Below are 13539 nucleotides of genomic sequence, written 5' to 3' on the forward strand. Positions count from 1 at the left end.
CCGATCCGGCTCCGGTACGTACGGAACGGACGCGTGTGAACGTCCGCATAGACATTACATTGCTATGCGGAACGTACGTTCCGTTTGTACAGTATACGGTCCGGATCCGATCAGGAAAATCCTGATAGCGAACGCTAATGTGAACCGGGCCTAACTCTGTCCTCAGTCAACCCCTATTTGGTGCAGCCTCCAGCCAATGTTCCTGTAAAACGGACAAGTTATACAGACTGTAGGCTTCATTTCACAGCTCTTGCAGATTTTGCATACACCAGAACCATGCCCGTTTCTAGGGCAGTGCGGGGCGTGCCGCCGCCCGGGGCGCTGTTGGGAGGGGGGCGCTGTAATGGAGAGGGGAGCCGGAGCCGCGGGGAGGGCAGCCCGACCTCTCCCTCCCTCTCCCGGGCCGCCCTCCGTGCTCCCCCCTCAGATGTATAGTAAGCAGGCAGGAAGCGCTGTATACAACATACCTCCCTGGCTCCAAGCGCTGCTCTCTCGCCGCCGGTCTCCTCTCTGCATACACACTTATACACACGCTGCTTCCTGTTTAGCCGGAAGCAACACACGCTGCTTCCTGTTTAGCCGGAAGCAGCGTGTGTATCAGCGTGTAGGCAGATAGGAGAAGACCGGCGGCGAGAGAGCGCTTGGAGCCAGGGAGGTGAGTTGTATACAGCGCTTCCTGCCTGCTCACTATACATCTGAGGGGGGAGCACGGAGGGCGACCCAGGAGAGGGAGGGAGAGGTCAGGCTGCCCTCCCCGCGGCTCCCGTGCTCCCCCCTCCATTATGGGGGACAGCTACCTATCTAACCTATCCTGGGGGGCACCTACCTAATCTAACCTTAGCTGGGGGGCAGCTACCTATCTAACCTATCCTGAGGGGCACCTACCTAATCTAACCTACGCTGGGGGGCACCTACCTAATCTAACCTACACTGGGGGCAGCTACCTATCTAACCTATACTGGGGGGCACCTACCTAATCTAACCTACACTGGGGGGCAGCTACCTATCTAACCTACACTAGGGGGCAGCTACCTATCTAACCTATCCTGGGGGGCACCTACCTAATCTAACCTACGCTGGGGGGCAGCTACCTAATCTAACCTATACTGGGGGGGGGGCACTTACCTAATCTAACCTACACTGGGGGGCACCTACCTAATCTAACCTACGCTGGGGGGCACCTACCTAATCTAACCTACGCTGGGGGGCAGCTACCTAATCTAACCTATACTGGGGGGCACTTACCTAATCTAACCTACACTGGGGGGCAGCTACCTATCTAACCTATACTGGGGGGCACCTACCTAATCTATCCTACACTGGGGGGCAGCTACCTATCTAACCTATACTGAGAGGCACCTACCTAATCTAACCTACGCTGGGGGGCAGCTACCTATCTAACCTACACTGGGGGGCACCTACCTAATCTAACCTACACTGGGGGAAGCTACCTATCTAACCTACACTGGGGGGCAGCTACCTATCTAACCTATACTGGGGGGCAGCTACCTATCTAACCTATACTGGGGGGCACCTGTCTAATCTAGCCTATACTGGGGGGGGGCAGCTACCTAATCTAACCTATACTGTTGGGCACCTACCTATCTAACCTATACTGAGGGGCACCTACCTATCTAACCTATACTGGGGGGCAGCTACCTATCTAACCTATACTGGGGGGGCAGCTACTTATCTAACCTATACTGGGGGCACTTATCTAACCTGTATTGGGGGCACCTACCTACCTAGCTAGCCTATACAGGTGGCAACTATACTGGCTACCTATATTGGAGGGACCTACCTAACTAACCTATACTGGGACACCTACCTATCTAACCTATGCTGGGGGCACCTACCTATCTAACCTATGCTGGGGGCAACTATTCTGGCTACCTATATTAGAGGCACCAACCTGGCTAACCTGTACTGGGGCACCTACCTATCTAACTTATACCGGGGGCGCCTGCCTATCTAACCTATACTGGGGGCAACTATACTGGCTACCTATACTGGAGGCACCTACCTGGCTAACCTATAGCGGGGGCAACTATACTGGCTCACCTATGCCTGGCTACCTATACTGGGGTACCTATTCTTGGCTACCTATACTGGGGGGACCTATACTAAGTGAAACTAGACCTGGCTAACCTGTACTGCGGGCACCCATACCTTGCTCCGGGGGGGGGGAGGTGCATTTTAGCCTAGAAACTGCACTGACCAGAACTCAACCCAGCCGTTTGTCTACAGAAACTAGCATCCAGCTTGCAGAACTTATGTATCCAGTCTGCAGAATCTTGCTCACAGTCTGTAGAACTTTGTATCCAGTCCACAGAGCCTTGTTCCCAGTCTGCAGAACCTTGCTTCCAGCCTGCAGAGAATTTGCTTCAATTTGATGACATTTCAATCCAGTCTACAAATTTTACTTTAAAGTGTACCTGAAGTGAAAAATGTAATAAACGTTAGTTGCATGCTCACCTTGGGGGACACCTCTGCACAGACCAGAGGCTTCTTCCATCCTACTTAACCCCACCGATCCAGTGCTGGGACCCACCGAACATATTTGTCAAGAGCTTGTGGAATATATTCACACAGCCAAGCTCCTGTCTGTGTACCAGTGTGGCCCTACTGTGCTGGCACAGGTATGGCCAGCACCTGTGCAGTAGCACGGAGCCACTCATCCAAGGCTTTTTCGGCTCTGTGCTGCTGCGCAAGCTGTACTTGCGCCTGTGCAGTGTGACCATGCTCATACACGGACAGGCAGGGCCACCATGAGGGTACAGAAGAGCCTCGCAATGGCTTGGGGCCTCAAAAACCTTAGCAGCTCCCCTGTGGACTGGAGAAGAAGAAAAGGGTGAAGCGGTGAATAGAGGTGGTGTCGAAGAGAACTGGAGAAACCTCTAGATCATACATGTCAAACTATGGTCTGCGTGCCAAACCCGGCCCTCAGAGCCATTGAATTTAGCCCTCAAGTGGTTTCCCCACTTTGCATTATATTTGGCCTTACTCTAGACCACCAGGGAAGCTATATTGGAGGTGAAGCCCTAGAACACCAGGAAAGCCATATGGAGGAAGTAGGGGAATGCACTAAACACCAGGGAACTTTATAAGGGAGGAAGGTGGCCATTAAGTAGACCATGAGGTTTGGCCCTCTTTGTATTTAAGTTTGACATCCCTGCTCTAGATTACTCAGATGCTTCCCTCTACTTTGGTAAGAATCTAGCATTTCTCTATTCACAAGTTTGCTTTAAAGGATACATAAGGAGAAAATAATTATAGCAGATTTACTTAACTGGGTTTCCTCCGGGCCCTAGGAGCCGCTGTGTGCCTCGCTGCAGTTCCACCTTCAGCCATTCTTTTGGGGTCCCTTCTGTAGCAGGTGCCAACCTGAATACTGCCCTTGCGCAGAACGCTTCCGGCTACGGGAGTGTGACAATGAGCGATACGTCCGCACACTAGCGCATGTGCAGAAGCCGCTACAGTGGGGACCCCAGGAGAGTAGCTGAGAGAAAAGCTGCAGCGAGGGACACAGGCTTCTAGGGGCTGAAGCGTAGTTGAGTAAATCTGATAGCATTATTTTCGCCTCATACATCGTTTATAGAGACACTGAAGCGAAAAAAATGGTGGGATGATTTGTATGTGTAGTACAGCTAAGAAATAAAACATTTGGAGCAGAGACAGAAGTCTAATATTGTTTCCAGTACAGGAAGAGTTAAACTCCAGTTGTGATCTATGCAAAAGAGCCATTGAGCTCCACGACTTTCAAAGTCACAGAGAGCTCTGTCTTCTAAAGCTTGTTATCTCAACTGTCAGTCACTGTATTTTCTTTTTCTCTCCAGAGACAGGTCAATAGTTTACTGGCCTGCTCTGTAAAATCATTTAGAATGCTGAGTAGTTTGTAAACTGCAAATATTAGAGAATGATGCAATGTTATAAAAACAAAAAACAAAAAAAAACAAACACTATATAACTAAAAATAAAAATGAGAATATTTTCTTTGCTACTAATGTTCTAGTAATTATCCGTACTACACAACCAATCATTATATCATATTTTTTTCCGCTCAGTGTCTCTTTAATGATAAGCACAGTAACATTTTAAAAAGATATACATTGTATTTATAATATTTATGTACCATTTAGGCCTCTTTCACAGTGGGACGGTGCGTTTGATGCGACGTTAAGGTCACATAACGTGCCCCTAATGCAACGCATTGAAAGACTATAACATGGACGTTTATAGTACATTTTTTAGCCCTGCGTTTGGTGCGCCGTTTTCGTCGCACAGTGATGGAACGAAAATGGTGCATGTGTTACATTAAAAAAAAAAACATTACTGAGCATGTGCAACACACATAACGCAGTAGATTCATTGCTAAACGCACAGCATGCAGCACTTTCTAAATATTGCTACACATTACACACAACGCAACGTGTGCACTGTGAATGTTGCACAGACTTAATATTGCTGTGCGTTAGTCCACGTTAAAACATTTTCTAACAGGCGACTTTAATGTCGCACTGTGAAAGAGGCCTAAACCTTTGCTTTTCTTGTATGAGGATAGTGCAGATTCATTAATGTTCTACTTCATTTGTTGTATGGTGCTTTTTACTTTGTAGCTCTTGTTATCTCATAAACTTTACACTGTTTCGCAACTATCTGTCTGACCAGCGTGACAGAATGCTAAACGATGAGCTTGTTATGGATTGGTGAAATTTTTTTGAACAGAGAACAGTAGTCAAATGTTACAGAAACTGGGTTTACGTATTTTTTTTCCAACGCCCACTTCTACAATCTTCTAAAACAGACGCTCCACTTCTGTAGATGTCAGCCACAAACCAGCAGCTCTTTTCTTTTCCGTGTGACATGGAATCTACTGATAAGGTGTCTCCTACCCAGCAACTCCTGAGCGAGTCAGCTAAAATATCCAAAGAAGATCGAGTGGAAAAGGTGGAGATGACCCCAGTGGATTCTGCTGTAGTGACCATAACCTCAGAACAGCTTCCTGTGAAAGATCACATTATCTGGTCCATATTTAACACCATCTACATGAACTGCTGCTGTCTGGGATTCCTTGCACTTCTCTTCTCAGTCAAGGTGAGACTCTTGGATCAACTCAATAGTCTGAAATGATGCTTAAAAGACATTTTTTTTATACTTAAGGGCTCCAGAGGTCTCTTAAGGTGTGTATACACACAGAGAAAAAACAACAATTATCATTAAAGGGTATGAGCAGCTTTTTATCTGCAGCTTGTCCTGGTTTCTAATAGCTGTAGGAGCTGCTATTTCCCCCTCCCTTTCTCACTGCCCTTATTTATCCAGGGGAAGGAGTGAAGGTAATAAAGTTTGAGTTTGCAGCACAGTGTCCTGTCGTCGTCCCCCCCCCCCCCCCCCCCACACACACACACTTCTGAAAGCTTTTGTTTGCTCATTGCAACTGCTAATTAAAACAGTAACAGTCCTTATCTGTCTGCTCTTTCTGTGGATAGCAGGCAGCAGAAGTAGGCCAATAAAAGCCTCTAACAAACATTTAAATGTAAAAGGAAGGGATAGAATGTTTTTTTTTTTAGTAATGAACACATTGTTGGCATGCATTTAATGTGCTACTGAGATGCCCTGGTACAAAAAAATGCTGCTCAGTTCACTTTAATGATTGAGCATTAATTGTTAGGGAGAAAGTTTGTGACATGAGCACTATGAATACAGACCTTTTGCTCAGCTATAGTTGAGCAGGGTGTACTGTTCAATGGAGAGGGGAAGGGAATGTGCCCAAGCCATAAGGATGCAGAGACTGTGACTGCACTGGGGCCCTTGGACCAAAGTTGTACGCTAGGGGCCCTCCATGAACCGCAGTATTAGCTCTTCAATTGTGCTATGCTGGAAATGATCACTTGTATAAATGCTTTGAATAGTGGTAATCATTAACAAACTTACCCCTGCTTACACCTCTCTAACACTGCGGCTGTCCTTGGCAGGTTTTCTTGCACCATATGATTTATAACTGCACATGGAGAAAACATAAAGAGATGTTTGCTCTATTCAGGCACCTGCCTGGGGGGGGGGGGGGGGGGGGGGGGCTTGTCTGCGCCTTCTTCCCGCCTCACATTTTGGTGTGGTCGCTCTCAGGGCGTGCATTATCTTACAACCGAGGGCATTATGCATGGGTGTAACTAGAAATTACTGGGCCCCCCTGCAAAACTTTGAATGGGCTGCCACCTTCCCTGCCCCCCATCCCAGGTATCCAAATAGGTGCCCAGAGCACAGCACATGAGGGGGGAGCAATGCAAGCCCACAGTGGCTGGGAAGGGGGCCCACTCCCCCCACCACCTTTGGCTCCCCCCTCAGCACTTCCTCCTCTACTCTAGCAATGGGCAGCATTGCTAGAGTAGAGTAGCGGACAAGCGTCGCAAACAATGGGATCGTCGGGGGGATCGGCGTAACTGGGGTTGGGTACATCCGTCTGGCAGATCACTCGTAGGTTGGGGGTTGAGGGGTGCTGTACACATGCCTGATTGTTGGCTGAATTAGGAAGTAGGAGTCCGCACACAGACTTGCTGGAACACTATTAGTTTATTGTCCCATCACACACATGCAATAGTTATCTGACCAATAGGCCGACGATCGTTTCGATGCCTGCAAGAGGTCCCCTTTGTCAAGGCATAGGCAGAAAAACAAGATCTGTTGGCTGCCCATACAATGCATGTCGATTCCCGATCAATTTCAGCATGAAATCTCTCAGGAATCATCCGAAATCACCGGGCCTCCCTGCAAAGCTTTGGATGGGCTGCCACCCTTCCTACCCCCCATCCCAGGTATCCAAATAGGTGCCCAGGGGCACAGCACATGAGGGGGGAGCAATGCAAGCACACAGTGGTGGGAAGGGGTGCCCACTCCCCCCACCACCTTTGGCTCCCCCCTCAGCGCCTCCTCCTCTAGCAATGGGCAGCAGCAGCAGGCATAGAAAAGGGAACACAGACACTTACTTCTGCGTTCCATTCTCCGGAGGTTCTGCTTCTATCAGTGCCTGGTGCTACTTCTTGATAAACCAGAAGTAGCGCCAGGCACTGATAGAAGCAAAACCTCAGCTGAGTGGAACGCAGAAGTAAATGTCTGCTTTCCCTTTTCTATGCTCGCTGCTGCTGCCCATTGCTAGAGGAGGAAGCACTGAGAGGGGAGCCCTCCCTGCCGCAGTATGTTTGCATTGCTCCCCTCATGCACAGCATCCCCTCCCCCCCCCCCTCCAAAATGGCCATGAGCGAGCTGTGGTCTGGCCGACGTCATCAGGACTATACTGCGCAGGTACAGTACCGATGACGTCGGTCAAACCACGGGACCCATGCGGTGGAACGCACAAGAAGCCGACCAGGAAGCTGACCTGGCAAGATTGGCTTCTGCAGCGGAGGACACTGGGAGCCAGCGGAGCTGCAGCCGGCGAGGGCACAGCACGGCTGGAGGAAGCCCCAGGTAAGTGTTTTTATTTTTTTTATGTGCCTGGACCTTCCCTTTAAGGATTACCACTATTCAATGCACATATAGAGGTGTTCATTACCAGCATAGCACCTATAAAAGGGTAATAAGATGGATGAAAGAGGGTCCCTAGTGGGCCCCAGGGGCCCTGGTGTGGTTGCAACCTCTGCATCCCCTATTACTACTCCCCTGCTGCCAATTTCTCTTGCCTTCAACACACCAGCCATGGTCAAGAGTACATACAATGCACAGTTTGAAAACAATCAGAATGATGCATGCCCAGGACCAGTAATGTAGCTAAGGAGCTTTATGCCCCAGTGCAGGTTTTACATCAGGCCCCCCAAGGTGTACATTGGATTTCAGCGGTATAACCTGCTGTTGCACAAATTCAGGGGGGGGGGTGTTAAATACTATTCCCCCTTCGAGTCATCGCAAGAGAAATGAATTACCCGTGCACGGGGTGCGGACTACAGCATTACTGCTACTACGCAGCACAAAGCAGGCGCCAAAAAGCCCTGCTTCACCCCCAAGCACTCTGTACAAAACAATTGATACGTTGCACCAAATCCTGCCAAGGACAACCACAGTATGAGAGGTGCAAGAAGGGGATGGGGAAGAGTTCGATAATGATTGCCACTATTCAAAGCATCTATAGAAGTAATTATTGCCAGAGCAGAATCCCTAAACCGTTAAGGACAGAAATCCAGTTGGAGAGATTTCTAATCGCTAGTGATTTGAAAAAGCTCTTACTAATGCAATGCTATGGGGGATTTTTATAAAATCACATTGCTCAAGTGGGATCACACCCATAGCATTACATTAGCAAGAGCTTTTCAAATCGCAAAGCACTCAGAAAATTGTTCCTAGTGGGTTTGTGGCCCAATAATGCAGTTGAGGGAGGGTCCCGGTGTGGTCCCCTATTGCTATGCCACTGTCCAGGCCGCTCTCAGCGACAGCTGCTACATACAGCCATGCGAGGGTTACAGAGGGTTACAGCGGCAAGATGGAGGGGAGGCCGAATGCAATAGGGAACCTGGAAGTTTTGGATCATCTGGATAAGTATCAGGGGCGTAACTATAAATCATGAGGCCCCCAGCAAAGCTTTGATGGGGCCCCTTACTGTTCACAACCTTTCCTTTGCCTCTTCTTTGTGAGCCTCACAGCCTGGGGGCTCATCCGACAAGGCTCAGGATCTTCACAGCCATAACATGTGGCCACAAAATCACCTGATCTGGAGTATCAGAGAAAGGGAAGGTTAGTGTAACGATTGCGGAATTATCTCCGTGGTCAGCGCACAAGATGTGCGCTGACACTGCGGAAGTCCTCCACAAGCGTATAAAACAACAGAACCCAGCTTTGGTGCAATGCACTTGTAGAGGGGAATTCCCACCGGCAGATGGAGCTGTGGAGTGCAGAGGAACAAAGCCACAGATGCCAGATAGGAATTGTACGAGGGGAAGCAATACAGGGCAAGATAGCCCCCAGTGAAAGAGAATGATCACAGAGACAGAATGTATGTGTGTCCACCAATCTAGTCGCCACCCGGCGACGGTGAACACACAACAGCGGAAACCAAGAGGGAACGCAATCGCAAGAGTGGCGATTGCCAACAGTGATGCAAGACCGAGTAGAGACAGAGCACAAGTGTAGCGAGAAAGACACAGCAAACAACAATGATCAGAACGCCAAGGAAAATAACAAACGCACTCGCTAAGCGTGGTCGCCGCATGAAAAGCGCAACAGCGACAAAACACGCTAATGAATCGGTCTCTGCACGAAAAGCGCAACAGAGACAAAACGCGCCAACCCTAACTAACCACTGTAACACAAAAATGAATAGAGAACGCGAATGCTTGCTAAACGGTTACCTCAGCAAGCCTACAGTAAGCGTTCGTTCCAGACAAGACAGACAGAAGGAGTAACCAGTAACAACCGCAGCTCTGGCCTACACTCCCAGACAGAGTACAGAAGGAACCACCACCACTACCGCTAGGGCGAATGCGATCCCAACAGACAGAACGATTTCCTGTCGACCGCCGCTGGCGACAAGACAATCGCAAAGGAAAGTGCGTGGAGTGTGTGGAGAGGAGGCCAGCTGGGGAGGTTGTCGGCTGCTGACCTTGTTATGCTGTGTTGCAGACCCTGTAATTAAGGTCTGTCGTAATTCGGTAAGCACACCCATTTTCTATGGTGTTCGTGGTGGTGGATATATGGAATTAGCGCTGAAGGTTTTTATACAAATACCCACCACCTTCCAGGGACCATCCACAAATACCAAACCTGCCACAATACCTGTTCGAAGTGTCCCTTACAACAGAGAAGCCACTGTTGATCCCATCCAGGGTACCAAGAAAAATTTCTCCCTGAATCTCCCAGAACACTTTGAAGCTGTGCAGAGATCCCAAGAGGCCAGAATGCTTACCAGAATCTCATGGAGAACTATCCAGAACCCCTATGGAACCTATGACAATTCCGGATTCAGGATTACCAGGACAATCATCAAGATCAGAGCTTTCTGGGACCACTTCTGGGCATGCAGGCAGGCAGGCAATATCAGAACATGTCTCCATCGAGGAAGCATCTTAGCATGCTGGCAACCTAGACACACTTGGGCATTCTGGCTCACAGAGCACATCGGGGTACACTAGCACAAGAGAAACCTCAGGACATGTCGAGGAACTGCCAACCTCAGAGTCCGTCACGACAAGACCAAAACCAGGACCGGGCAGAGAATCATCACGAGTAGTGGTCATAAGTATTGGACTTTCAAAAGAAGACTTGGATTCAGACTTAGAGGTCTGTGTGACTGTAATTGTATCCAAGCAGAACTCATCATTGACTACGCATGACTGAAGCTCCACAAGAGCTGCAAAAGTAGTCAGAATAACAGCAATGCCCACTGAAGTGGGTAATACCTCAGACAACCCTGCGGGGCAGGAGGCATCTCCTAAAAGTTCTGCACCCTTTGGGAGGAACTCGGAGACCTCCAGAACTTCAGGAGCATCATTTCCCAAGTTTTCTGACAAAGATTCTAAACTATCCATGTTACAGGGCCGAATAGAGAACGCGAACGCTTGCTAAACGGTTACCTCAGCGAACCTACAGCAAGCATTCGTTCCAGACAAGACAGACAGAAGGAGTAACCAGTAGCAACCGAAGCTCTGGCCTACACTCCCAGAGTACAGAAGGAACCACCGCCACTACCGCTAGGGCGAATGCGATTCCAACAGACAGAACGATTTCCTGTCGACCGCCGCTGGCGACAAGACAATCGCAAAGGAAAGACAGAACGATTCACTACCGCCAACCGCTGGCGACAGCGCAATCGCAAGAACAAGACACGACAGAATAGGCAGTGCAAATATACACAATCCTGACTGCACTAAACAGGAATGCAAGGAGCACTCCCAAAGGGTATCTACTCTAAGCTAGCAATAATAGCCAACAATGAGCAGAGGGCTGAGACTCCAGGCAAGTTAGTAGGAACAAACCATCATGACCAGCAGGGAATTCTGGGAGCAAAAGGTATTTATACTGCAAGCCATCAAAGGAAGCAGCTAAGCAATTTGCATGACAAGTGTATGCAAATCCCTCACCAGCAGAGCAACTCTGAAACTTACAGAGTGAAGACAGGTCTCTTTTCCAGAGACCTGCAGCACTCAGACCTAAACAATGGTCAAACAGCTGTCTGCCTGAGCAGACAGCAGCGCGGATCATTACAGTTAGTAGTCACATGGGCTGCTCCCCCTAGTTATGCCCCTGGTAAGTATGGTACACATCCCCCTCCCCTATTATTCAATGCCTAATATGTTGGCGCTTTATAAATACAATAAACAAATGACCTTAGCCAAAGCGTTATGGTGGCGCCTGGTGCTCTACATGCCTACGGTGTTTTTCTTGTGATTCTTCTCTTGACTGCAATGCTGAGTGATGATTTTTGTCTTGCTCTTTTCTCCTGCAGTCTCGGGACCAAAAGCTGAATGGAAATCAGAGTCAAGCCAGAAAACACAGCATCACGGCTCGCTATCTGAACATCTTCTCCATGGGGCTGACTATACTGTGGTTCTCCATCACGGTGGCTGTTATTATTTATAATCTTTACCAAGTGAAAATGGCTATAAGAAGTTGGCTGGGGTTGTAAACTGGTTTACTTGGTGCACTGAAATATAATGGCCTGTCGATACAACTCCCAACCAAAGAAAAAGAAACCTGCTGCCTGCTTTGCGGACTGCTATTGGACAGTACAGATTTCGGCATGTTAACGGAGCTGCAGTAAAGTTTGAGACTCTTCCTTGAGCATGGTGCACTTGTCCCCCCCCCCCCCCCCTCCTCCCTTCCCTCCATTCAGGTCTGCTGTTCTATATAGGCTATTACAATTTGAAAGTGGCTGACGTACGCAGAACTAAACTGACTTAGACTTTGTATTATGTTATCAGTTTGTCTTGCAGAGCAATAGTGTCTTATGTGTGAAATGTAGCCCTAACAGGAGGCATGCAGTAAAGCAGACCATATATACATCGATTCTTTCCATTTCATTCCAGGCAGATTCAATCACTGTGATCGCATCTCCTGGGAAACGACGCCAAAAAAAGGCCCGATCACTTGATTTCCGATTGAGGTTGAACTAAAATCAGAGGAATTGATTGTTTGGGGCCATTGGGCAGAAGTGTAGTGTATGGCCTGCTTTGATGCTTTCAAAATGCACACTTAAGCTTATCTTGCTCACTCCTACGTAGCTACTTCACATCTGTTCATTTCTAATGGAAATGTTCACTTTTCTCATATAAATAAATGTTACAAAATTCTTTTTACAGAAAGTACGTAATTGTAGTGCATTATTTTTAGCAACAGTACTTGTACCTGGAGTACATAAAGACCTGCATGAATAAGGTGCTGCACAAAGCAGGAGCCATTGGGGTTGATTCATGGGACTGATGCACCAACCAGCATGGCAATTTTACCGCTCCTAACGCTAGAGGAGCGCCGCCTGTTACTCTATAAGTTCACAGTAATAAAATAATGAATGGTGGTTCACTGGCGTTAGGACTGGTAAAATTGCTTAGTGCTGCCTGTGCTGGATTTTCAGGCATCAGACCCCTGGGCCCTTATTCATTTCCCTTTTTTTCCTGTATTTTTCATCTTTAAAATAACTTTAAAGCATTCTGCTATTGAAAAAGTACCTTAAAGTAGGTGGAAAAGTACTGTCAAAAATATTTTCTGGCTTGCTGGTGGCTAAGAAATGCATTTTATTGATAAGTGCCTATATGCAATTCACTTTTTCTCCTAAGTTTTCTCCTTGGAGATCATCTTTCATCTCCTTTTTAAAATAACCTATCAGCACTTTGCAACTGAAAATGTACTAAAAGTAGGTTAAAAAAAGTATTATTAAAATATGCTAAGTATTTTCTTGCTTGCTGGTGGTTTGTGAAAAAAATCACCTGGGAGAAAACTTAGCAGAATAAAAAAATGAATTGTATAAGGGCCCTTATCTGTTTATCTCATGATGAACTATCTCTCCTTCTACTTGAGGTAAAAAAGTGAGAAAGTTATTTTTGTTAAGTAACCCTATAGGTTATCTGTTTTTGACATATGCGCAAATCTGTGGCATACAATTTTTGATACTCATATCTTTCGGTTTCTGTTAAAAACAGTAGAACGGTTGTGTTTTTATAAGTACACAAACATGTGTAAGCAAGCTACAGTAGTTCCTTTTTAATACATGCTCTTCCATGTAAGGTTTTAACCACTTCACCACTGAGGGGTTTTACCCCCTGAGCACCAGAGCAATTTTCACCTTTCAGCGCTCCTTCCATTCATTGGTCTATAACTTTATCATTACTTATCGCAATGAAATGAACTATATCTTGTTTTTTCCGCCACCAATTAGGCTTTCTTTAGGTGGGACATTATGCCAAGAATTATTTTTTTCTAAATGTGTTTTAATGGGAAAATAGGAAAAATGTGGGGAAAAAATAATTATTTTTCAGTTTTCGGCCATTATAGTTTTTAAATAATGCATGCTACAGTAATTAAAACCCATGAAATGTATTTGCCCTTTTGTCCCGGTTATAAAAC

At 47.3% G+C, this 13539-nt stretch overlaps 1 protein-coding gene across 1 annotated transcript; it reads left to right on the plus strand.

Annotated features, from left to right (window-relative positions):
- The first annotated feature begins 4706 nt into the window (after positions 1-4706).
- On the plus strand, positions 4707-12281 carry LOC137539126 (interferon-induced transmembrane protein 1-like). The gene is made up of 2 exons (XM_068261619.1): positions 4707-5094; positions 11426-12281. Exons 1-2 carry the CDS (start codon positions 4822-4824, stop codon positions 11603-11605), a joined length of 453 nt encoding a protein of 150 aa, XP_068117720.1. The 5' UTR covers positions 4707-4821; the 3' UTR covers positions 11606-12281.
- Positions 12282-13539: the final 1258 nt, after the last annotated feature.

This window comes from Hyperolius riggenbachi, chromosome 11 (genome assembly GCF_040937935.1).
Source record: "Hyperolius riggenbachi isolate aHypRig1 chromosome 11, aHypRig1.pri, whole genome shotgun sequence".
Classification (NCBI taxonomy): Eukaryota; Metazoa; Chordata; class Amphibia; order Anura; family Hyperoliidae; genus Hyperolius; species Hyperolius riggenbachi.

Excerpts from the sequence above, each read along its gene's own strand:
- LOC137539126 (XM_068261619.1), top strand. The coding sequence starts at position 4,822 with ATGTCAGCCACAAACCAGCAGCTCTTTTCTTTTCCGTGTGACATGGAA. Across the intron at positions 5,095-11,425 it reads CACTTCTCTTCTCAGTCAAG|TCTCGGGACCAAAAGCTGAA; the intron begins GTGAGACTCTTG and ends TTTCTCCTGCAG.